Source organism: Salmo trutta, chromosome 14, assembly GCF_901001165.1.
Source record: "Salmo trutta chromosome 14, fSalTru1.1, whole genome shotgun sequence".
Lineage (NCBI taxonomy): Eukaryota > Metazoa > Chordata > Actinopteri > Salmoniformes > Salmonidae > Salmo > Salmo trutta.
The window spans coordinates 33,499,659-33,526,975 of NC_042970.1; the positions used below are offsets into that span (position 1 = coordinate 33,499,659).

At 43.3% G+C, this 27,317-nt stretch overlaps 1 protein-coding gene across 3 annotated transcripts in view; it reads right to left on the reverse strand.

The window, feature by feature from the left end:
* LOC115207877 (sodium-coupled neutral amino acid transporter 3-like) overlaps positions 1 to 27,317 on the reverse strand; it is a 60,679-nt gene that overhangs the window by 11,341 nt on the left and 22,021 nt on the right. For 2 of the 3 annotated variants that reach the window (XM_029775409.1, XM_029775410.1), the window contains exons 2-11: positions 23,666 to 23,944; positions 22,877 to 22,909; positions 22,562 to 22,646; positions 22,292 to 22,407; positions 11,975 to 12,048; positions 11,598 to 11,690; positions 7,306 to 7,387; positions 2,668 to 2,750; positions 1,444 to 1,502; positions 822 to 959 (exon numbers count right to left, since the gene is read on the reverse strand). In XM_029775409.1, coding sequence (XP_029631269.1) covers positions 822 to 959; positions 1,444 to 1,502; positions 2,668 to 2,750; positions 7,306 to 7,387; positions 11,598 to 11,690; positions 11,975 to 12,048; positions 22,292 to 22,407; positions 22,562 to 22,646; positions 22,877 to 22,909; positions 23,666 to 23,874 — 972 coding nt within the window. In that variant the 5' untranslated portion in view covers positions 23,875 to 23,944. The remainder of the gene's footprint in view (positions 1 to 821; positions 960 to 1,443; positions 1,503 to 2,667; positions 2,751 to 7,305; positions 7,388 to 11,597; positions 11,691 to 11,974; positions 12,049 to 22,291; positions 22,408 to 22,561; positions 22,647 to 22,876; positions 22,910 to 23,665; positions 23,945 to 27,317) is intronic. The other variant, XM_029775411.1, reaches the window with a different exon arrangement.

Genomic DNA, 27,317 nt, shown 5'->3' on the forward strand with positions numbered 1-27,317 from the left:
TTGGTAGAAACCTTCATAGAGGGTTCTAGGTACAACCATATAGATGGGGTTCTTTGAAGAACCCTACATACATAGAGGGTTCTACCCAGCACCAAAAAGGGTTCCCCTATGAGGACAATCCAAAGAACCCTGTATGGTTCTACTCAGCACTTTTTTTCTAATAGTGTGTATGTTACCATAAAACAATGTACAGTATGTTATCGTAAATTCCAACTAAACTTTAGCTTAACAGTACATTACTGTAAAGTTTACAGTAATGTACTGTTAACCCAAAGTTTATTTACAATTTACGTAACTGGCTGCCAGCAAGGTACCTTCAAAACAACAGGATTGTTTTTACAGTGTAGCTGCAGAGTACTAGCTGAAGAGATTGTCATAGTAAGACATGAGAAAGACTGAGCCCCAGAAATGCCAGGCCTTCCTCATCAGGGCCATTTCCCCAGAGTTGGCCCACAGAGAGAGAACTGTTACAGTCTGTGATACAGTGCCAGAGAATGACGTGAGCCCCTGAGTGGTTCTACTCTCCAGTCAGACAGGAGCTGACATCTCAGTTTGGGAATACTGGGAGACCATTGAGAGGCTGAGCCCTAACCTTCACATGATGGATGCTCCTATTACCTCCTATTCAGACCTATTACTCTTTCTGGAGCACACAGGTCTGATTAATACATTGTGATTCAACAGAGTGGGATTGTTCATAGCGCAAACAGACTAAGTGGGTAATCTGTTTTTTCCATTGTCATTAGCAACATGCTAAATATTTTCTTGAATACATGTGATGGAAAGGATGGGCTGATGGAGTCGACTGTACAGGAACCCACCTGTGAGTTGAGGTTGACCATTTTGGGAACACAGGCTTGGTTGTAACCTGTGTCATTGGTAACAGCAGTCACACTGGCTGTGCTGTTAAAGGCAAAGTCCATAAAGGGACAGGGGGTATGGAACTTCTTATAGATGACCTGCAGAGAGGAAAGAGGAGTTGGCTGGATGAGATGAGTAGTCTGAAGGACATGGGCCTGCATACATAACAGCACAGTACACAAAACCAAAACTAGGTCAGACAAACACACACACACACACACACACACACAGACACAGAGACACAGACACAGACCAACGCGGTCTGAAACTGCAGGGTACAAAACTTGTCCACAGAAATCTGAGAGGGGAATATTAAAGAGGTTGAACCTCAGATCTCTGACTGATAGTAGACTAAGCTGGGTGTAGTGATTGATTTGCTTTTTCTGCAAGAACGCAAAAACATGACGATTACTGCAGATTTGAAAAATATAACTTATAGCTTGAGATCTGTGCACATAACTCTGACATGTGCAAAAACCATCAATTCAAGTCAATGGAAATCCATTAGTCAGGATTTGGACCATTATGAGAGCACTGCAACACGTGGAGGTCTATACTGTCGGTGTGTATGACAGTGCATACCGAGATGAGGAAGAAGACCATGCAGGTGAGGGAGAAGCCACTGGTGTAGCCCAAGTACCCTGAAACAACACAGAGACACTTCATCAGAACTACTCACATCAGACATCACACTCTCACATCCTCTGGCAAATGGGGATGTGGCGTGGGAGGTTAGAATGACTCTCTTATTTCCGTCATGTTTAATATTTTCTCCCAATGCTAATTATAGGGAACACATACAAACATTCGCCTGTTTCAAGACAATGTGTTTGGGCTTGAGATCATAAGCGTGTTTGTTCTTAGAGTTCCTAGAGGACTAGACTGAACAGAACTGGAGTACTGAGAGCTGCAGCTCATTACTGGGCTCCGGTAGCATGGACTCTCTCTCTTTCCTTTCTCTCTCTCTCTCCCTTTTTCTCTTGCTCTCTCGTCTCTCGGCTCAATTCTCTGCAGGAGAGAAACGTTTAATAAGAGGTCAAGACTTTTCTCCCAGCCCCTCCACCCCTCTCTCTGCATCTATCTCCCTCTCTCTACTCTGTCTTCCTCTCCCTCTCTCTGTCATTCTACCTCTCTCTCTTATGTAATTGAATATGAGCTGTTTTTGCCACTGCTATCCCAGTGAACGGTGCCTGCATGAAGCTGGGTCTCTCTCACAGAGCGTATAGGAGAAAAACAGAGAGACAACAGAGGGGGAGACACTCACTTGATGAAAGCTTTGTGGCCATTTCACTTTGTTAAACAAGAGAGCTCATTAAATGGAACTGAAGCCCGGGTATTCTGCGCTGGGTATTTTTATATTTTCATAGGACTTCTGACAGTAACATTATCTCACGACACGGCTATTTACTAAAGTCCATCCTAAAACAGTGGGGGATTGTTTGCCACAACACGAGAGAGAGAGAAAGGAGAGGGGGGAGGAGAGGGGGATTGGGAAAGAGTAGGTGGAAGAGAAGGGGAGGGGGGAAGAGGAAGAATGAGACAGAGGAAGGTCACTAGTTCTAATCATTTCTTTCCCTGGAAGGGTTATTGGGAAACACAATGATGAAATGACTGTTCAAGCGGGATTTTTTTTCCCCTCTTGAAAATCTCATCAGAGTAGACATCTGTCATTTTTCATGTGCCAGACGAAAATACATTCGGAGAACCTTAACTTACAAAACATAACACAACATTTAACGTATGATATATTATTAAATAAGTATACTCTTATTAAGGTTTTAATTAAGACAGTTATCAGAAACTCACCTAGCTGCTTCATCAAAGCCAGAGGCAGGATGACACTGATGGACACCATGATGACCAGGTAGTTCCCATTCAGGTACCACTCACTGGAGAGAGAAATGGGGAAGAGAAAGGGGGAGGGGAGAGAGAGCAAGAGAGAGATTTATGATATTTATGTAACTCATTAATTACATCTTTAGTCCTTATTTGTAAGGGAAATGTTCAACGTCTCTGTTTTATTCAATGACAAGAGGAAACATTCTTAACAATAAAGCAAGCCCCCAGGGATGATGAGGACCCATCATCCCATCAACTCATCATCATCCATCAACTCATCACCTCTTGACAGCCAGCAGTAGAACTGACTGACTTACCCTCTGAGGAACTGGGAGTGTTCCCTCAATGACACACATGTACACGTCTTTCCAGATCCATTAGACATTTAACCCAGGTGGTGCTGGTATGAGAGGTGGTATACCAGGTGGTGCTGGTATGAGAGGGACAGCACTGTGCTAAAGCTCTTATTAAGCCTGCCTGGTACTCCTCGTTCTACAAAGACCCACAGCAAATGGAGATCTACAAGCAATCACTTTAAAAGCACACAGACAGCACACTCAACAACAGGCTCTGTCAAATCTGTCACACTTACACATTACCATGCTTCACATTAACAAGAGAGATTCTGAGAGGGAGAGAGAAAAAGGGAGAGTTTGCGTGCATACGTGAGTGTGTTTTGAGACAGAGAAAGAGAAAGAGACAGCAAAGTGAACTAGGCCAAGTGGGCAACAGTGATATTCTTCCTCACCGGTCCTCTTTTCTTCCGGCTCCCCTAGGTCTCTAGTGACCACTGAACGGTCTGGAGGGTGAGAACATGGGGTCAAGGCTCCGTCTAAGGCTGCAGGGTCTGGGAAGTAACTAGGGTGGGGACACGCAATGTCCTAAGCATACTGGGACAGACCACTCATATAGTCTACTACAAGGTGTGGATGCATAGCGACTGTGATAAACAAGCGAAATAAGCCAATGTATGACATATGGAGTCCACTGCATTACTAATATTACTAACTATTTCTTATTTTTTTTTATCTTTAACTCTGCATTGTTGGAAATTAACCCATAAGTAAGCATTTCACTGTCAGTCTACACCTGTTGTTTACGAAACACGTGACCAATAAACATTTGAATTGATTTGATTTGATTTTGGGAATACAGTGCATTCGGAAAGTATTCAGACCCCTTCACTTTTTACATATTTTGTACGTTAAAGCCTTATTCTTAAATGGATTATATAACTTGTTTTCTTCATCAATCTACACACAATACACTATAATGACAAAGTGAAAACAGGTTTTTAGAAATGTTAGCAAATGTATTAAAAACAAAAACAGAAATACCTATTTTCATAAATATTCAGACCCTTTGCTATGAGACTCTAAATTGCATCCTGTTTCCATTGATCATCCTTGAGATGCTTTTACAACTTGATTGGAGTCCACCTGTGAGTAAATTCAATTGATTGGACATGATTTGGAAAGACACACACCTGTCTATATAAGGTCCCACAGTTGACAGTGCATGTCACAGAAAAAAACAAACCGTGAGGTTGAAGGAATGGTCCATAGAGCTCCAAGAAAGGATTGTGTCGAGACACAGATCTGGGGAAGGGTACCAAAACATTTCTGCAACATTGAAGATCCCCAAGAACACAGTGGCCTCCATCATTCTTAAACGTCCGGCCAAACTGAGCAATCAGGGAAGAAGGGCATTGGTCAGGGAGGTGATCAAGAACCTGATGGTCACTCTGACAGAGCTCCAGAGTTCCTCTGTGGAGATGGGAGAACCTTCCAGGCGGACAACCATCTCTGAAGCGCTCCATCAATCAGGCCTTTATGGTAGAGTGGCCAAACAGAAGCCACTCATCAGTAAGAGGCACATGACTGCCTGCTTGGAGTTTGCCAAAAGGCACCTAAAGGACTCTCAGACCATGAGAAAAAATATTCTCTGGTCTGAGGAAACCAAGATTGAACTCTTTGGCCTGAATGTCAAGCGTCACGACTGGAGGAAACCAGGCACCGCTCATCACCTGGCCAATACCATCCCTATGTTGAAGCATGGTGGTGGCAGTATCATGCTGTGGGGATGTTTTTCAGCGACAGGGACTGAAAGACTAAACCTGTTTTTGTCATTATGGGGTATTGTGTGTAGATTGATGAGGGAAAAAAACCTTTGAATCCATTTTAGAATAAAGCTGTAACGTAACAAAATGTGGAAAAAGTCAATTGGTCTGAGTACTTTCCGCATGCACTGGACTAACCAAATCCACAAAATGTTCCTCCCACACTGAACATGGGTTTAGTAGCTATTTTAGGATTGAGATTTTTGGAACTTAAACTTAGAAATCCAGCATCTGTATTCTAGAGTTGTAACCTATGAGAGTTGTTCATTTATTGTTCCTTCAGTGTGCCCACTAGAGCTGCCCCACATACACCCCAGCCAACCATCTGGCCCGGTGACACGGTCACACATCATCATAGAGAGCGGCAGAGAGGACTGACCTTCCGAACCACAGCATGCGCAAACACACCACGCAGATTCAGACACAAATATCAACAACAACATACTCACACAAACAAACCCTCAATCCACAAATCAACACTCCAGGCAAACAGCAGATATCTGTTAGCCTGGCTTGTCATACACACATGCACACACACACATACACACGCACACGCACACACATACACAACCACCCCTTGGGTGGTGATTGATCTATGGAGCGTTCTCTGGACAACTCACACTATGTCGTTCAGACAGAGAAGATGAGACATTCTGTGTAGCTTTAAAACACCTACTGGACATCATTCAGTTCAGTCGGCATCATAAACACACTGACAGCTGGCCATAACAAGCCAGGCAGGCATCAAATACCAAACAGCAACATGCTCCTCAGCCTCTTCCAGAGCAATAGCCACTGTCTCTGTGCTATCAGGCCACCTGCTCTAGTCTACATAGTGTTATCCTCTGGTTTACATTTCATCCGTGGCGCACGGCTGTGTAATGATGTGTGTCTGTATCAGCGTGGCCGCGCTGCCCTCTTCTCCCAGGGTCATTCTCACAAACAGCTGTTCTCAGGCCAGCTGCTTGGCATGGTGACACGAATGGCTGCAGGCCTCCCAGTGCCCGTTGGCATCACTTAATTAGATTGGCTCAACCTGAGAGGAGGTTTCTTCTTCTTTGGTGGTTTAACACTGACTCAGGATCACTGGAAGAATTCACATGCTGTTGGATCATATCTCCTTCTGCTGAACTTTAATGTCCTTCCATCCAACTGGATGAAAACATAGCTAGTCACCTCTCCCTGCCTGCAGGATACATTCAGAACTGTTTCAGAACAGTGGCCTCCAAATCTACACTATATATACAAAAGTATGTGGACACCCCGTCAAATTAGTGGATTCGGCTATTTCAGCCACACCTGTTGCTGACAGGTGTATAAAATGTAGCACACAGCCATGCAATCTCCATAGACAAACATTGGCAGTAGAATGGCCTTACTAAACAGCTCAGTGACTTTCAACGTTGCATCGTTGATTGGATGCCACCTTTCCAACAAGTTAGTTTGTCAAATTTCTGCCCTGCTAGAGCTGCCCTGGTCAACATTAAGTGCTGTCATTGTGAAGTGGAAACGTCTAGGAACAACAACGGCTCAGCCGGGAAGTGGTATGCCACACAAGCCAACAGAACAGGACCACCGAGTGCTGAAGCGCGTGGCGCGTAAAAATCGTCTGTCCTGTCCACTCCCTACCAAGTTCAAAACTGTCTCTGGAAGCAACGTCACCACAATAATTGTTCGTCGGGAGCTTCATGAAATGGGTTTCCATGGCCGATCAGCAGCACACAAGCCTAAGATCACCATGCGCAATGCCCAGCGTCGGCTGGAGTGGTATAAAGCTCGCTGCTATTGAACTCCGGAGCAATGGAAATGCGTTCCCTGGAGTAATGAATCATGCTTCACCATCTGACGGACGAGTCTGGGTTTGGCAGATGCCAGGAAATCTTTACCTGCCCCAATGCATAGTGCCAACTGTAAAGTTTGGTGGAGGAGGAATAATGGTTTGGGGCTGTTTTCATGGTTCGGGTTCAGGCTAGGCCTCTTAGTTCCAGTGAAGGGAAATCTTAACGCTACAGCATACAATGACATTCTAGACGATTCTGTGCTTCCAACTTTGTGGCAATAGTTTGGGGAAGGTCCTTTCCTGTTTCAGCATGACAATTCCCCCGTGCACAAAACAAGGTCCATACAGAAATGGTTTGTTGAGATCGGTGTGGAAGAACTTGACTGGCCTGCACAGAGCCCTGACCTCAACCTCGTCAAAGACTTTCAGGATGAATTGGATCACCGACTGCGCGCCAGGCCTAATCGCCCAACATCAGTGCCTGACCTCACTAATGCTCTTTTGGCTGAATGGAAGCAAGTCCCCGCAGCAATGTTCCAACATCTAGTGGAAAACCTTCCCAGAAGAGTGGAGGTTGTTATAGCAGCAAATGGGGGACCAACTCCATATTAATGCTAATTTTGGAATGAGATGACATTTGGTCATGTAGTGTATGTTACTTTTGAAATATGTGTTATAAGTAAAGAACATGCAGTATGTTACTCACCTTGATGGATTGTCAACCCCCAGGAAGGCCTGGATGACCAGAGGGAACTCATACTTCACAATGTACAGGTAACTGGACATGGCTGTGGGAGGGAGACACAAAGACACATAGCTTTTAGTAATAGGATCACACACATACACTGTATACATACATGGACATGCACACACACACTCACACAGATTACACACACAGAGTACACACAGTATACATACACAATACACACACACAGTATACACACACAGCATACACACACAGTATACATACATACATACAAGCATGCAGGCACGCACACACACACATCCAGACACATACTCAAACCTTAGTTGTAGTCGCAATCTGGTTACCTATAACTCCAAAATAGTTATGTTTTTATTTTATATTTATTAACTTATATTTGGATGTCTTTCGGAATTACCCTACATGGACTATTGTCAACGTCATTCAGAGAACCTACTCTGTGCTACTGAGTTTGTATGCTAGCTCGCTAGCTAGTTCGTGTTCAAGTGTTGGCAGTGTTGTTTGGTCAACTTTTCGGCCTGTTCTCTGTGAAGTAGAGTTTTGCAACTCTGAGTCTAAACTGTGCTGTTGTGTATTCAACTCTACCTGCCTGGAGCCTTATTCTGATCGCCAGTTTGTTGACTGTTCCATTTTTCCTCGGTGCCATCTGCTGCTTCTGGATTATTACCTCTGGAATCTACTTTGGATTTCCCTCGCTATATCACTATTGGATCTCCCTCGGCCCGGTGCTCCCGCTTCCCCCTGCTTGCTCGCCAGCTAGCTATGGCTACGGCCTCTCCCCCTGAAGTACCTCTCTCCCTGGCTTTCACTTTGTCAACTCAGCCTCCACTCTTTTACCATTAGATGGGCCCCAGCTGTCAATCTGTAAGTCTCCGCTCTCTTTCTACTGGTGTGTTGTTCTTGCTTGCTACTTATGCCGGCCGTGGTGGTTGGCTAGGCTAGCTAGCAGGCTAACATTCTTTGATAGCTAACTGGTTAGATGGTGTTATGTAATTCCAAAACTTTAGTTTACTTTAATGTGGCTCAATTCGCTATTAAAGCTGTAAATTAGCCAGCTAAGTGTTGATAGCCACTAGCTGACAAATGCAGTGCTAATAGCAGGCTGGTTTGTAACAGTAAAAGTATTTGCTTGTAAGTTGGCTGAAAATGTCATTGAAACCAGTAGTCATGACTGCACACAATTTGGTTAAATTAGAATTTAAACATTTGAAGATATTACTGTCGGAGTTTACATTATAGGCTGGCTGGCCGCGTCCTCTTTATGACGTCTTCCCTCAGTGTGCCTTGCTTTTTTGAGTGAATTGTAGAGTTACCAAGCATGACTGCATTTGTTACTGACAGAGACATGGTTGTTGAATTCATTCATTTTCAGTCCTGTAGACTTCACCAACTGAGTTCTTACTGTAGGTGAATGTTATTATTAAAATGAAACTGTTTATGACAATACATTACATACAGTATATCATAAGGCCTTATTTTGATAGCCAAGTTTTACCCTAACACAGTGGTGTTAGGAACCTCCTGGTTTACAGGCCACATCAGGCCTGCAAGTCACATTATGCAGGATTGCAAAATGATGTGGAATTCCTATTGGAATCCAACCAGAGTAAGGACATCCAACAGATGAACATTTTATTCACCCGCAACCTGCATTCACAATGACTGTCAGGGTTAGGAGCATTGATAAAGGAGACTACCTAAACCATTTAAACTGGAACAACCATTTCCGTAACGGGAGCAATAAATCTGACTAACTGATTGGATTAGTTAAGAAAAATGTATGTAATCAATCAATGGGCATGAAAAAAGCAGATATTAAAAACAATATTTAAAAAATCTAGCAGCAGTAGAGCAGGCTGGGAAATATGATAATAATATGATGGGTCTAGTTTTGATGGGAATGTTTTACTTTCCACAGAGTAAAACTTACACAATCACAATCTCGCACTCAACACAGGTGATGGACACCAACACTGGGGTTCTTTTACACCACTGAGTGTTCATTTCACTCTTAGAGAGTTAATCAACACTAGAAATGCTACACTGAAAAATCTACGCTAAGCAACAGTGGCTAATTTGCTGTGTGCCTGGTCTTGCCTGCATCCTCTCATACAGACTCATAATCCGCTCACCTTCCACATATACACATCAGGGAGAGAAAACAGAAGAATAGAGATACAGTATGTAGACACTAGGAAGAGAAAGGAGAAATGCTAGTTGGCCATAGAGCCAGGCTGCTCTCAGGGTATCCATTGGCAAAGACATATCACAGTTTTCAAACCCAAAGGCGCCACATCGCAACACTTCGCGAAGCAGACTTGACAGACCAGACCGGGGTTTAGGGTTTGACAAATCAATGAGAGAAGTGAAAATTTCGTCCTGAAATTTTCTCAAATTGTAAAGGCAAAACCTAGATGAAAGTGAACAAATTGACACGTTTTCATTTTGCCTTTAAAATGACGGCATGCACATGCGCAGTTCGGGGCGACACGGCCATTAGACCCAATGACGTGTTTCTGTGCAAGTGCTATGCTAGCTGTGTGTGTGTGTGTGTGTGTGTGTGTGTGTGTGTGTGTGTGTGTGTGTGTGTGTGTGTGTGTGTGTGTGTGTCTGTGTATGCATGTACAGTTGAAGTCGGAACACTTAGGTTGAAGTCATTAAAACTCGTTTTACAACCACTCCACACATTTCTTGATAACTAACTAGTATTGGCAAGTCAGTTAGGATATCTACTTTGTGCATGACACAAGTCATTTTTCCAACAATTGTTTACAGACAGATTATTTAGAATTCACTGTATCACAATTGCAGTGGGTCAGAAGTTTACATACACGAAGTTGACTGTGCCTTTAAACAGCTTGGAAAATTCCAGAAAACAATGTCATGGCTTTAGAAGCTTCTGATAGGCTAATTGACATCATCTGAGTCAATTGGTAGTGTACCTGTGGATGTATTTCAAGGCCTACCTTCAAACTCAGTGCTTCTTTGCTTGACATCATGGGAAAATCAAAAGAAATCAGCCAAGACCTCAGAAAAACAATTGTAGACCTCCACAAGTCTGGTTCATCCTTGGGAGCAATTTCCAAACGCCTGAAGGTACCACATTCATCTGTACAAACAATAGTACGCAAGTATAAACACCAAGGGACCACGCAGCCGTCATACCGCTCAGGAAGGAGATGCGTTCTGTCTCCTAGAGATGAATGCACTTTGGTGCGAAAAGTGCAAATCAATCACAGAACAACAGCAAAGGGACCTTGTGAAGATGCTGGAGGAAACAGGTACAAAAGTATCTATATCCACAGTAAAACGAGTCCTATATCAACATAACCTGAAAGGCCGCTCAGCAAGGAAGAAGCCACTGCTCCAAAACCGCCATAAAAAAGCCAGACTACGGTTTGCAACTGCACATGGGGACAAAGATCGTACTTTTTGGAGAAATGTCCTCTGGGCTGATGAAACAAAAATAGAACTGTTTGGCCATAATGACCATCGTTATGTTTGGAGGAAAAAGGGGGAGGCTTGCAAGCTGAAGAACACCATCCCAACCATGAAGCACGGGGTGGCAGCATCATGTTGTGGGGGTGCTTTGCTGCAGAGGGACTGGTGCACTCCACAAAATAGATGGCATCATGAGGATGGAAAAGTATGTGGATATAAGCAACATCTCAAGACATCAGTCAGGAAGTTAAAGCTTGGTCGCAAATTAGTCTTCCAAATGGACAATGACCCCAAGCATACTTCCAAAGTTGTGGCAAAATGGCTTAAGGACAACAAAGTCCAGGTATTGGAGTGGCCATCACAAAGCCCTGACCTCAATCCCATAGAAAATGTGTGGGCAGAACTGAAAAAGCATGTGTGAGCAAGGAGGCCTACAAACCTGACTCAGTTACACCAGCTCTGTCAGGAGGAATGGGCCAAAATTCACCCAACTTATTGTGGGAAGCTTGTGGAAGGCTACCCGAAACATTTGACCCAAGTTAAACAATTTAAAGGCAATGCTACCAAATACTAATTGAGTGTATGTAAACTTCTGACCCACTGGGAATGTGATGAAAGAAATAAAAGCTGAAATGTATCCTTCTCTCTAATATTATTCTGACATTTCACATTCTTAAAATAAAGTGGTGATCCTAACTGACCTAAGACAGGGAATTTTTACTAGGATTAAATGTCAGGAATTGTGAAAAACTGAGTTTAAATGTATTTGGTTCAGGTGTATGTAAACCTCCAACTTCAACTGTATGTATGTGTGTGTGTGTGTGAGCCCTTACCGCCGATGTTTTGCAGTGTGATGGCGATGCCGGCGGCCATCTTGCCTGGCGTTCCAAACGCCCTTTGGCCCAGCTGCTCATACGCCCGGATACCTGAGTCACAGTCACCAAGTACATTAACATAGAGTACTCTACTGCCGCATAGAGCATGCAGAAAAGCCATGCTATTAAAGCATAGTAGAATGTAGGACACTCGGGAGGGGGCTGTGAATTCAAAGTGATTAGTGTAATTAAAAACATGCTAAAGAGAAGAGGCAACCTGTAAGGCTGTGGGATGTTATCATGACATTAGTCTTCCTGACATGGCCTGTAGGGGTTGACTGTATGGTCTGTATTGTCTCCAATAAGGTTTTGCTTATGGTCTGAAAATTACATACCCACAATGCCAGAGGACTTGAGTAGCAAGTGGATGGAGTAAGATGAGAGGACAGCCACTACCGTCAGGAGCACCCTGCAGAGGAGAGAGGAGAGAGCATTATCATCACCATCATCATCGTCATCATCACCATCTTCATCATCAACACCATCATTGTCATAATAATCATCATCATCTTTATTTTCATCATCATCATCCTCATCCTTATTGAACTTGATGACCAGCCTGTAGTACGTTCTGGTGCAGTATGACAGTAACAGCTGTCCTAATCCATGGCTCTATAGATGACATTCCTCCATGTAAACAATTGATTCAGCTGGATGTACAGCTGGGTGTTGGGTTATGGGGTCTTGGGTTATGGAGCGCATTCATAATAAGCAACCGACTGACTCAGGTTCACCCAGGGTTAGCCTCATACAGAGCTTCAGCCTAACAAAGCATTATCTACAAATATCTCCCCATTCCCCCACCACTAGAAATAACCACAAGGACATTAAGGGTGCTATTTAAAGGGGAAAATTTTTACAAGATAATGCTGACATTGGCGAGCTGAGGAGAAACCACAGAGTTAACAAAAAGTACAAGATTCTCTGTTACAAGATCTCCCAAAATACTGCTCCAGCCCCCAGCGGCCAACATCTGGTCAAACAGACCAATCTGGACGGACGGAACACAGAAACCTGATCTTTCTGTTCACTTCCCAGAGCATCTACTCCTGCCCTCCTACTCCAAATTGTTTCCTCTCTATCGAATTTCTTTCGAATTGTTACTCTTGGCAGCTGGAGCTGAGCTTGCTTCGGAGTGGCCAAGCACGTCTTTCACCTCGACATCAACTCTGCGCCGTTTCACATGGTTCTGTGTCTGGGGCGGCGTGGTATAAGAATGCAGTACAGGCTGATTTGTGGTGGAGGAGAAGTCAGCCGGTGCAGTGGTGGGAACAGTGGGACAGACAGGCAGGCAGGCAGACAGTTAGGAAGACAGACAGACAGACAGACATGCTCTGTGTGCTGTTCAGCTCAACTCAACTCTCCCCCACTGCATTCCTGGAAGGACCAGTGCCAGAGCCCATGCCAGCGCTCCGCTGAGACGTCTGTGTGTTCCAACTAACATCTGAAATGTTAGACCACTACTACGGGTCCAGAAAGCTCCAATGCAAGTCGTGGTATAGTTCTGGCATGTGGTGTGTCTGACTGTGGGTGGCGAGGTAGCTCTGCAATGCCACCTTATTAATGGTATAGCTCTCATGATGAGGTACTACTGCCATGTGTCCTAACCTCACCCCTGTCCTCACTGTAAAACATTCAGTTAATGTATACTCAGCTAGCACGTAATGATCTGAGAACTATATGTTTCTTAGAGCTTGGTGAGAACGTGGTTGTCCTATGGTTATTTTGCATGGGAATGGGAATGGTGTGGGATAGCTGCTTGGCTTTGGAACATTCTCAGCACATTTAAGGAACTTGACAAAATATTTCAGAAAATGTTAAGAAACAGCGTTCTCCGGTGGGAATTTCAATACTTCAGCATAACGTTTCCTACAGGTTTCTTCATGGTTCTATTTAAAGTAATGTTCTCAAATTGTTCACAGAACGTTAAGAAACAACGTACTTCTGTGGGAATTTCAATGCATCAGCGTAACATTTCCTACAGGTTTCCTCATGATTCTATTTAAAGAACGTTCAGAGGACATTAAGAAACAATGTCCTTCTGCAGGAATGTCAGTACCTCAGAATAATGTTTTCTGCAAGTTTCTTCATGGTTTTATTTAAGAAAACCTTTCATAAAAACACAAGAAAACATTAGTAACGTTCAAAGAGTATAAAAACGCTACTAGCTCAGGCTCAGCATGTTGGTTTAAGGTTTAATTATCAAAGGTCATAAAAATTGTTAAAAGGTTTTAAAAACAATTATTTTAAATGCAATATATATATTTTTATATTTTGGGTTAAAATAAAGAAAAGTATAGGGCCTCCCGAGTGACGCAGCGGTCTAAGGCACTCCATCGCAGTGATTGAGGCATCCCTACAGACCCGGGTTTGATCCCAGGCTGTATTGCGACCAGGAGACACATGAGGCAGCACACAATTGGCCCAGCATCATCCGGGTTAGGGGAGGGTTTGGCCTGCCGGGATGTCCTTCTCCCATCGCACTGTTGCGATTCCTTGTGGCGGGCCAGGTGCATGCACGCTGACTTCCAGGTTAAGCGAGCAGTGTGTCAAGAAGCGCTTGGCAGGGTCGTGTTTTGGAGGACGCATGGCTCTCGACCTTTGCCTCTCCCGAGAACGCACAGGAGTTGCAGCGATGGGACAATACCGTAACTACAAATTGAATATCACAAAATTGGGGAGAAAAATCGGTCTTTTTAAAAATATGTGCCTAATTTGCATAAATAGTCTTTGTATTTGCATATATGAATAAATTAACATACATGGGAGGAACAGGGCTGCAACCACCAAACACTTGCTCTACCTGCACTCACCTGCGTTGTATAGAATCCCTAATGAATTACTGTTGTTATCACAGTCTGTGTATAATTCAACAAGTGTGTCAATAGCAGGATACCCGTGGATAAAAAATGTACATGCTTGGCTCTAGACTACACCTATCTATACATACGTTACAGTGTTTGCGAGATCGGACATACTATCACTATAATCTGAGTGTAGATTTTTGGAACTGGCTTTCATTTCAGCGCATCTAATTTGTAAACTGTATTAAATTATCACTTTTTTAAATTCCACAAAAAATGAACACACATCAAAATGAAGTTGTCTTTCTTCTCTTTATTGTGATGTAAGTGTCAAGACGGTGCGTTAAATCCCTGATGAAGCTTTAGCGTTCTTATAGATTCAACGGAAAGCCAATGTATCAAATCAAATGTTATTTGTCACGTAAAGAACAGGTGTAGACTAACAGTGAAAAGCTTACTTATGGGCCCTTCCCAACAATGTAGAAAGAAAACAGAGATATAAGAGAAAAGTAATATCACATAATAATACAATTAATAATAAATACACAATGAGTAATGATAACTTGAGGTAGACATGTACATATAACTAGGAATAAAGGTACTAGGCAACAGGATAGATAAACAGTAGCTGCAGCATATGTGATGAGTCAAGAAAGTTAGTGCAAAAAAGGTCAGTGCAGATAGTCTGGGTAGCTATTTGGTTTCTGTGTGTTCAGAAAGTATTTACACCCCTTGACATTTTCCACAATTTGTTGTGTTACAAAGTGGGATTAAAATGAATTTTAATGTCATGTTTTGTCAACGATCTACATAAAATACTCTGTAATGTCAAAGTGAAAGAAAAATTCTAACATTAGTAAAAAAAAATTTTTTTTTAACTATAATATATCTTGATTTGATAAGTATTCAACCCCCTGAGTCAATCAATACATGCTGGAATCACCTTTGGCATCAATAACAGCTGTGAGTCTTCTTGGGTAAGTCTATAAGAGCTTTCCACACCTGGATTGTGCAACATTTGCCCATTATTCTTTTCAAAATTCTTCAAGCTCTGCCAAATGTTGATCATTGCTAGACAACCTTTCAAGTCTTGCCATAGATTTTCAAGCAGATTTACGTCAAAACTGTAACTCGGCCACTTAGGAACATTCACTGTTTTCTTGGTAAGCAACTCCAGTGTAGATTTGGACTTGTGTTTTAGGTTATTGTCCTGCTGAAAGGTGAATTCATAAAACCCTCTATGGCCTCACTCCCCACTATCTGAGATACCTACTGCAGCCCTCATCCTCCACATACCACACTGCTAAAAACAGTCAAACTGGACCGTATTATCTCCATCTCTTCATTTAAAGACCCAATCATGGACACTCTTACTGACAGTTATGGCTGCTTCACATGATGTATTGTTGTCTCTACCTTCTTGCCCTTTGTGCTCTTGTCTGTGCCCAATAATGTTTGTACCATGTTTTGTGCTGCTACCATGCTGTGCTGCTGCCATGTTGTGTTTCTACCATGTTGTTGTCATGTTGTGTTGCTACCATGCTATGTTGTTGTCGTAGGTCTCTCTTTATGTAGTGTTGTGGTGTCTCTCTTGTTGTGATGTGTATTTTGTCCTATATTTTTTTAAATTATTATTATTTTTGAATCCCAGCCCCCGTACATGCAGGTGGCCTTTTGCCTTTTGGTAAGCTGTCATCGTAAAAACTAGCCTATTTAAATAAAGGTTAAATAAAATAAAACAATTCTGTTTCTTTGTTATCCTGAAAAACTCCCCAGTTCGACGATTACAAGCATACCCATAACATGATGCAGCTATGCTTGAAAATATGGAGAGTGGTACTCAGTAATGTGTTGTATTGGATTTGCCCCAAACATAACACATTGGTTTCAGGACATGAAGTTAATTGCTTTGCCACGTTTTTTGCAGTATTACTTTCATGCCTTGTTGCAAACAGGATGCATGTTTTGGAATATTTTGATTCTGTACAGGCTTCCTTCTTTTCACTCTGTCAATTAGGTTAGTATTGCGGAGTAACTACAATGTTGTTGATCCATCCTCAGTTTTCTCCTATCACAGCCATTAAACTCTGTAACTGTTTTAAAGTCACCATTGGCCTCATGGTGATATCCCTGGGTGGGTTCCTTCCTCTCCGGCAACTGAGTTAGGAAGGACGCATGTACATTTGTAGTGACTGGGTGTTTTGATACACCATCCAAAGAGTATTTAATAACTTCACCCCGCTCAAAGGGATATTCCATGTCTGCTTTTATATTTTTTACCCATCTACCAACAGTCCTTCTTTGCGAGGCATGGGGAAATCTCCTTGGTCTTTGTGGTTGAATCTGTGTTTGAAATCCACTGCTATACTGAGGGACCTTACAGATAATTGTATGTGTGGGGTACAGAGATGAGGTAGTCATTAAAAAATTATGTTAAACACTATTATTGCACACAAAGTGAGTCCATGCAACTTATTATGTGAGTTGTTAAGCACATTTTTACTCCTGAACTTATTTAGGTTTGCTGTAAAAAAGGGGTTGAATACTTATTTACTAAAGACATTTCAGCTTTTCATTTTTTATTAATTTGTAAAAATGTTGAAAAACATAATTCCACTCTGACATTATGGGGTATTATGCGTAGGCCTGTGACCAAAAATGTTCTTTATCAATTTTAAATGTAGCCTGTAACAATACTAAATCTGGAAAACGTAAAGGGGGTGTGAATACTTTCTGAATGCACTGTAACTATTTAACTAAATATTTAGCAGTCTTATGGCTTGAGGGTAGAAGCTGTTCAGTGTTCCGTTGGTTCCAGACTTCGTGCATCGGTACCACTTGCCATGCGGTAGCAGATTGAACAGCCTATGACTTGGGTGGCTTGTCTTTCACAATTCTGTATATTTGTATCCCATTGAGCACATTTCAGCCATTACCGGGGTGTGTTTGAAAGGTCATCACAAACATTTACGTGGTCGTAACATTAACGAAAAAACAACAGGCTCAAGCAAAAGTATGAAAGAGTCACAGGAGTAAAATTAAATCAATCCAGCCAGACAGATTTAAGTGACAAGTGGATTTTGCACCCATCAAACTTAGGAAATATAGATGGCTGAAAAAGACAGATCCTCAGGTCGGTGGGGCATGCGCATTGCTGGTTTAATGGGGTTTGAAATGTGAATGGGATGTGAGTGGGGTGCAAATAAGGGCCAGTGCACAGCCACCTCCCTCCATAAAGCCACTGAACACCCTCTTTGTTCAGCTAAAGCTCACATGACACAACAGTCAGGCCCAGAGGTGTTACACACAGTCAGTAGCCCTCTGCCTGCCTCTGCTCCAGACCCTTTCCTTTGAGGAAACACACTACCCAGCTAGCACATAACGTTCTGAGAACCATATGTTTCTTAGAGCTTGGTGAGAGCGTGGTTGTCTTATGGTTATTTTGCATACAACCTTCCCACAACTTTCTGGGAATGGTGCAGGCTAGTTGCTTGGCTTTGGAACATTCACAGCACATTTAAGGATCTTCTGAATTTGTTCTTGGTATTTCATTGCTTTAACAGGACATTTCCTAAAAGTTCAAACATGGTTACATTTAATATCAATTTTGTTAATGTTCTGCGAGCGTTCTCCAACTAGTTTGACATTAGGAATTTGATCAAATAGTTCAGAGAACATTAAGAAACAACATTCTCTGTGGGAATTTCAGTACTTCAGCATAATGTTTCCTACATGTTTCCTCATGGTTCAATTTAATGTCCTGTTTTCAAATTGTTTCGAGATCGTTAAGAAAACGTTCCATAAAAACCACAAGAAACCTTTAGCAATGTTCAGAGAACAATCTAAGAATGTTATTTAAAAACATATACATTCCGTTCTCAGCATCAACCAAACTCTCTCTAAGTGTGTTCAGGTGTGTTGGCCACGCCCACTAATTGGCCACACCTGATCTTAATAAGTGCTTGTTTCCTTTGAAATGGGGTCTGTTTGAATAGACTAAAATGAACAGCTTTGTAGGAGTAAAAAAACATTGCATGCTAGCTCCATCCTGGTAGCGCAGTGGACTAATTCCATGGATAAAGAACAGAACATTATAGGTTTGAATATCACTGATGCTGTGTCACAATAAAAAATAAACGTGTTTTGCATGATTAATGCCCAAGGAAATGAATGTCCATGTGTCCTGTTTGTGCTTGGAGTAATACAAAAAGTTAACCCAAAATAAGCTAGCAGTGTTATTTGGTATTTATTAGGATCCCCATTAGCCGCTGCAAAAGCAGCAGCTACTCTTCCTGGGGTCCACATATTGAAAGTCTTATTGAAACATTCAGAGAAAGTTTTAAGGACGTTATTCAAAAACCTTTTAAATAACTTATAATTTCCATTCTCAGAGCGTTAATATAACCTCCCAGCAAAACTTTAAGGAACCAGAGTAAAACATTCTCAGAACCTCACTGCAACCTAAACATAAATGTTCCCAGAACAGGCAAAAAACTTCTGTTCTCAGAATGTTTAAAAAATGTTCAGTATTACCAGTCAGGAAACGTATGGTTTTGTTCCCACAACCAATGTGAAACCAAAAACACATGTTCCAACAACTTCCAAGGAACCAAATGTGCTAGCTGGGTAATCTCCTTACAGCAATCCTACCAGTCAGTCACTGGTCCCGTTGGAGGCTATAGGCTACAGGTCCCAGGGCCCACCTGGACCTACACTCATACACAGGCATGAATGGTGTCAGATGTGTGGTCTGATGCACCATGCCTTAGAGCAGACTGCAAGCCATACCAATAGTGGATGACTAGAATGCTTGTCAGTGCTCTATGGCTCCAATGTACAGAGTAGGTGTTAGGTGAGGTCAAAGGAAAGGGTAAGAGAATACACTGGAGGGTTGAGATGCCACTGTATTGTTGTGATGTTAGTTGGGTGTGTGGTTGAGTTTTCCCATTGTTTTTCTGTGTTCAGAGAAGCGTGTGCTGCTATGTTGGTCTGCGGTACCCCTTTGGGAACGAGCAGCTAAGATTCAGACTGAAACGGTACTCTGGCAGAAAAAATAGAAAGGAGAGGAGAGGGACTTGTACTCTGTAGGCTTGAGCACAGCACATAGTGGTCAACTGAAAAGCTGCTTGACTAGCTGTCCCCCTCCACCTACATGTTTCTTTCGCTCTTTCTCTATCTGGGATACTAGTCAACTCAACATGGCTACTGGAGAGCATCATTATTTGAGGCATGTGGATTTATGTGATTTATAGTAGATACATAAATACATACCTTAAATAAATGTACTGTACTGTGTTTCACACATGGCTCTATTACATTCCACATGAACAGTGTGTGAGACATGTTTAGTTTTATGTTGCACAGGAGCAGATGAGCTGTATACAGCAAGCCAGGTGGCCGAGACAGACAGACAGACAGACAGACAGACAGACAGACAGACAGACAGACAGACAGACAGACAGACAGACAGACAGACAGACAGACAGACAGACAGACAGACAGACAGACAGACAGACAGACAGTGTAGTTTAGTAACCCAGAGTTCAGCTGGTCCAGACCAGTCCAGACCAGACAAACCACCTAGCTCAAAATAAATCTTTTTTTTTTTCACTGTGTAAAAAAATCCTCTAGACATGACTCAAGGCATAAAGCTTGCATACAGTCTATGAATAATATTTGTGTCTGTGATGGTTGTCTACAATAGTATCAACGCTTATTTAGTCACATTTGGTGAGAAATGCGGTTATGCTGCCAGTAAGACTAAAAACATCTTCTCTTTCCTAACTAGAGGTAGCATGTATACTTCTAGTTTGGAAGATTTTGTTAGTCACCCTGCCTACAATTCCACCGGATTTAGACCCTGCTAGTAAACAGTCAATAGATTTGGCATTACTACACACATCCCAAACATCGCTTTACCTCTAGGTAGAGAGCTATTGTATTGTAATCCTATCCAAGGTCGCTTGGTAAACAAATCCCTCGGGCTAGGAGAGTTTTCTAATAAAAGCAGCATTATGAGAGTTTACGGCACATACATCTTTTCGTGGAACAAGACTTAACAACCTAGATCCCATGGCTGCTGCCACCTTGTACCCTAGCTACTGGGGTGAGGAGGTTTGATGGTAACTAGAGGAAGACAAGGGAGTGTGGATGTTATGGTATATGTCATTGATTTATGGGTGAGATTATCAACTGGAAACCTGAGCTGGACAGTAGGGTCACGCAAAGACACGCAGCAACACTCATAATCATCCCAGAATATAATGGGCCAGGTTCGGTGCTAAACCCACAAACACATTACATAACCCCTGCATGACCAATCTGACACCTGTGAAGCTAAACCCTCTGTGACTCATCCTGACAGCAGACGCCACCACAGCCCAGATTATTCTTCCTAGCTGGCATGGCAGACTCCTGAGAATGCACTCATGTATATTCAGTATTCACGTATTCAATCACAGCAAAAGATAGGACACGCAGATGCAAGCACATTGAGGTTATTTCCAGCATCCATCATTATAATTGCATCGGTTTAACACAGCAGCACAACACTGCTATTGGCAAAGTAATGAAAGCACTCCACCCCGGCCCCATTACATTACCTTTCATTAGTCTACACATGGCTTGAAGCCCCTATTCATCTCAATGCACATGTATCACATGAAACACAAGGTGTTACGCACCTGCCAGTATGTCACAGCTGTAGTTATGATACCTATTACACAGTAATGATGTATTTACTCTTTAGCCTTTATCTAGTGACTGTTCAATTAGGCCTGTTACATACAGTCTACCGCCTGGTTAATTGCCTTTAAATAATTACAGGGTTATTTCTGTCCAGGGAAGAGCTCAGTTTAGAGGGACTGAACGGAGCGCAATTGAATCAGAGGAACATCTGCGGCTACTGTGAGCATGCCTGACTGGGTTATGCTCTGGGTTTACATCCGTGTACATGCATCTACTCATTGATCTTAGCATTCACCATATAGAACTGCAGAGATGGGACCTGGTCACAATTGAGCAAGTCCTAAGCCAGTCTCAAGTCTTAACCTTCGAGTCTCGAGTCAATTCCCAAGTAATAAGTGGCAACTCTCAAGTCAAGACCCACGTTCCAAAGCTCAGGTCAAGTCACAAGTCCTTAATTTTGTTTTCCTTACATTAGGCCTACTAATACAGTATATAGGCCTACATAATAAACTTCACAGATCATGAAATAAATGTTTTTTGAATCATCATTAATAATAGAAAAGCCATCCAAATGATGATATACAGTCAGTGTTGCTAGTACAGCTACAGTTTGACTGACATTGTGAAATCTCCAATTAGAATAAAGTGGTGTTGTTTTTACCCCACCCACAACATGCACGTTGAGAGGTCTGTGGTTGGCTAAGAATAAACATTTATGGAAACTCTTGCTCAGAGCGCATATTTTCAAGCGAGAAGAGAGGTAAATATAGGACAGTATTTTTCCCCATGCCTTTCCGCATCTGGAGGCGCTAGGCAGAATTGAATTTAACAGTTGTTTACCATATAACTCAATGCGACTCTCCACTTTAAGCAACAGAATTGTCACGAATGTATGCTCATGGTGTAATGCAGAATTTAAAAGGAGAGGACGGTGGTGCTGCTCGTTTGAGAGGGGGAAATCCAAGTCTCTCGAGTCTCTTGAGTGTTACAGCTCAAGTCGAAGGCGGGTCAAGTGTTTTTTCTTTTTGCCAAGTCAAGTCTTAAGTCACGTGACTTGAATCCACATCTCTGTAGAACTGTATGTAAGCTACTGTATGTTCATTACAATCATAAACTCATTCATCCGCTTATCCATCCATCCATCCATCCATGTTGGCTCACAGGAATAGGACGACCCCTGTGTTGGCCATGGCGTATGACAATCCCAGAATTCCACTTCCCATGATGGCGTTGCCCAAGTTGAATACTGACATTCCGAAAGAGGTCTTCCCCTCAAACTGATTCCATGGATAAAGACAAAGAGGAGAACACGCTTGTTAGCACAATGCTTAAAACAATCAAACTTGCTTCACAGAAGGAGAGAATGAACACGCGTTACATATTCATCTGAAACATCCACTGGGGCCATAGCGCCCTATTGGTTTGGCTTACGTCCGTGAAGCCTGTGGTCTTCTTGTCCTCCATGCTAGACAGGAACTCCTGACTCTCTGCAAGGTTAGCCTCTGGATCCTCACTTCTGTGGGAATAAAGCACAGTCATAAGCACATTAAACAACAACAATGTTATGCAACCACAACTCAAGCACACACTCTCTGAGAGAACTGTGGAATCATATAGGATAACATTCTACTGCTATGGGAGGCTGGGGCTTGTTGGTACTGTTCTGTCCTTATCACAACTCGTGATTGTCATAGGTGAGACAAACAGTGCACCGAAACATATCCCTTCCTTGTCAATGTTACATACCTGACATTTTGGACACTATTAGGAACAATTTCCCTAAAAAAGTAGCGTAGAGAAAGACGATCCATCATCCAATGAAAGCACAAAGAGGAAAAACAACATAAACACACCCTCAGTAATGCAGCCATGATGGAGACAGTGACACAGTCTGTGTAAACTAATGCATTCAAGACACTGTACGTTGTATGTTAAACAGTTCATGTAATTTCCTGTGACTGAGGGGCAGGTCTGTTGCATGCTGATGGAGGTGACCTCATGATTAGTAGAGCAAAGGAATGCAGTCTCTGATGCTAGGTAGTACTAGGTACGCATGACACACATTTCCACACACATATCCGGAGTAGTTAACAAAGAACAGTGTTGTTGTTGTGGGGTGTGTGAGGGGAGACATGTGACACTCTCAGAGGGTAGTACAGTAGGTCACGCGCGCAGCCTGCCCGCAGGACAAGGCAGCCAGTAGCAGAGCTCACCTCAACCCTCTGACAAAACAAGGCTCAGTGAGGGAGTACATCACACTCAACACTAATAGTTTAATACTCAGCCAATGTAATATGTTGCCTAAATACCAGAGGGCATACTTTTTTAGATGAAAAGGTTCCCCTTGTCTGCTATCTTGTATCTAATCTTGTCCACCAGCCGAGTCTCTCTCTGTAGAACACTATATGCAGTAGCGAATAAGCCTGGGGATGAGGTTATCTTTTACCTGTGTATACTCTACGTTTTCAAATGAAAAGCCTGTGTATACTTTTGTATGTTTGTAGTCTGCTATCATGTACCTGATTGTATACTTACTGCTCTGTGGTGTCTCCTGGTGGTGTTTTGGCTGCTGCTGTGGTTTCCTCCCCAGGCTCATGGCCTTTCCCATTGGGAATAGAGTTCATCTCTGCTGGTGCTGCTGCTGGTGCTGCTGGTGCTGGTGCTGCTGCTGCTGCTGGTGTTGAAGCTGGTGCTGCTGCTGGTGGAGCAGGTTCTACACTTTCAGCTGCTTTATCGTCACTCATCTTTGTGCTGATGGATGTGTGTGTGCTGTGTCTGATGTCCTCTTTTCTTTTCCTCTTTTCCTTCAGGAGTCTAGGAAATAATAGACAAGCGGCAGTTAGACTACACCTGATGATTTAATTCTGTTCACAATCACTGGAATATTACAGACAGTTCATTAAATGCAGATAAGCTCGTATATCTTACACATCTTACACAGCCATCTAGATCCAGAATTGGGATACAAATTGTACAACTTGAGTACAGATGAGTTGCTGGCGGCTATAAGAGGCGTGTTGAAAGAGGCCTGCTCTTGGCAGTTATAATGAGTCTGTCTGCGTCTTCCTGGTAGGCCCCTGTTAAACGTGCCTGAGTTATAAAGTGCTTTCTAAGAACGCTAGAGGAGCAGACAACACAACACAAACACTTTCTATTTTCAGTTTGCCGCACATAAGATAAAAACACCAGCCACCACCACTGAAGTCGGAAAGCTAAGTTGATAAACAACCTTTGATTCCGGGGAGAATCTCTGGCATTATTGAGTTGTCAGCTGACAGGTATTTTCCTCTCTCTTTCCTCGGAGGAGTTAGCTGTGACACTCTAGGCTTTGTGAGGGATGGTTCGGGCCCCTCTACTCGGGGCCCCTGTGTCCTAGGTCCCCTGCAGTGGTGTCTAAGCAGAGCTGCTGGTGTGCGGGACCCTGAAAGACTCCTGTGACATACGTCTCCTGGTTCCTGTCTACCTCGGTTCCCTCTCTGGCTGTCGCTGAAAGCCACCACCACTAATTTCTCCATTAGTTATGCAGCGTAAACAGGGATTAAGTGCGGATGGAGTAGGAGGTTAGAGAGTTGGGGGCGAAGGGGGGTTAGAGAAGGTGGCACACACATTGCGGGACCCACAGAAGAAGGAGATGAAAGGCAGCAGAACCAGCTACGACCAGCTTAGAACCAGTTCTGGGCGTCTTTGTTCCCAATTTTTTTGTTCTAGCTTGCCATTTTTTGATTTAATTAGGAAGAGCTTAGCGTAGTGGCAGCGCTCTCTCTCAGTGCTCCAGCCCCCTTCACTGGGCCTGGTCCCCTCAGCAGCTCCCTGTTCCTGCTTCCCAACACCCCTACAATCACCACCTCCCCTCCCCTGCCAGCCTTTTAACTGTAGCTTTTCGTAAAATGATTTTAGCACATCAAAGACTGAGGGAGGTGAATAAACCCTGGGTCTCCATCGAGCAGCAGCCCCTCATGGCCTGTGTCCCTGTGTTACTGGCCTCCACCAACCACGTTGTGATGTGAGCCTTATTGCACAGCCAGGCTCCTCTGTCTCTCTGGCTAAAGCCGGGCAACGTGGTCGGCCAGCAAAACACGGCACACAATGGCGCATGTTGTGTGGTTTCCTGGGAACGGGCCGGAGAACAGTGATGCTATTGTGCCAAGCATCATTATACCGCCGGGGCCCCCTTGGCTGCAGCTTGCCAGGCCACTCGAGGGGCTGAAAAGGTAATTCATTGTGCCCTAAATGAAAAGACGCCACCTTGAATTCCGCAGCTACCGGTGTCCTGCGCTCACGCACATGTGTGGCAGGGGAAGGGCAGTGGGCGGTGCCACACACACTAGGAGCCCATCGCCAGTGAGGAGCCTCTCTGTCACTCAAACAGCTCACGAATCACAGACAGGCTGGAGAGCACGCTCAGAGGAGGATCTGAAGTGGAAAGGATGTGTGATTGGCTGGCTGAACCACAGGGGGATCTCTGGGGTGAACTCACAGGGTGGAGCTTCTCCACGCCAAAGCTGATTGGGCAGAATCACATCTTCAATAACCATTGAAAAAATTAACAAAAGCAACATGTGACTTCCTTCAGCTAGCTGGGTGTGAAAACACAAACCCAATGTGTTTTCATTCAGCCAGAATGCCTGGCAGATCTCTAGCCACAGACACAGGGAATACGGTATGAATACAGTACAGTGAGGGAAAAAAGTATTTGATCGCCTGCTGATTTTATACGTTTGCCCACTGACAAAGAAAGGATCAGTCTATAATTTTAATGGTAGATTTATTTGATCAGTGAGAGACAGAATAACAACAACAAAATCTAGAAAAACGCATGTTATCAAAAAATGTTATCAATTGATTTGCATTTTAATGAGGGAAATAAGTATTTGACCCCTCTGCAAAACATGACTTAGTACTTGGTGGCAAAACCCTTGTTGGCAATCACAGAGGTCAGACGTTTCTTGTAGTTGGCCACCAGGTTTGCACACATCTCAGGAGGGATTTTGTCCCACTCCTCTTTGCAGATCTTCTCCAAGTCCTTAAGGTTTCGAGGCTGATGTTTGGCAACTCGAACCTTCAGCTCCCTCCACAGATTTTCTATGGGATTAAGGTCTGGAGACTGGCTTGGCCACTCCAGAACCTTAATGTGCTACTTCTTGAGCCACTCCTTTGTTGCCTTGGCCGTGTGTTTTGGGTCATTGTCATGCTGGAATACCAATCCACGACCCATTTTCAATGCCCTGGCTGAGGGAAGGAGGTTCTCACCCAAGATTTGACGGTACATGGCCCCGTCCATCGTCCCTTTGATGCGGTGAAGTTTTCCTGTCCCCTTACCAGAAAAACACCCCCAAAGTATATGTTTCCACCTCCATGTTTGACGGTGGGGATGGTGTTCTTGGGGTCATAGGCAGCATTCCCCCCTCCTCCAAACACGGCGAGTTGAGTTGATGCCAAAGAGCTATATTTTGGTCTCATCTGACCACAACACTTTCACCCAGTTGTCCTCTGAATCATTCAGATGTTCATTGGCAAACTTCAGACGGGCATGTATATGTGCTTTCTTGAGCAGGGGGACCTTGCAGGCACTGCAGGATTTCAGTCCTTCACGGCGTAGTGTGTTACCAATTGTTTTCTTGGTGACTATGGTCCCAGCTGTGTAGTTCTGGGCTGATTCCTCACCGTTCTCATGATCATTGCAACTCCACGAGGTGAGATCTTGCATGGAGCCCCAGGCCGAGGGAGATTGACAGTTCTTTTGTGTTTCTTCCATTTGCGAATAATCGCACCAACTGTTGTCACCTTCTCACCAAGCTGCTTGGCGATGGTCTTGTAGCCCATTCCAGCCTTGTGTAGGTCTACAATCTTGTCCCTGACATCCTTGGAGAGCTCTTTGGTCTTGGCTATGGTGGAGAGTTTGGAATCTGATTGATTGATTGCTTCTGTGGACAGGTGTCTTTTATACAGGTAACAAGCTGAGATTAGGAGCACTCCCTTTAAGAGTGTGCTCCTAATCTCAGCTCGTTACCTGTATAAAAGACACCTGGGAGCCAGAAATCTTTCTGATTGAGAAATAAATAAATACTTATTTCCCTCATTAAAATGCAAATCAATTTATAACATTTTTGACCTGCGTTTTTCTGGATTTTTTTGTTGTTATTCTGTCTCTCACTGTTCAAATAAACCTACCATTAAAATTATAGAC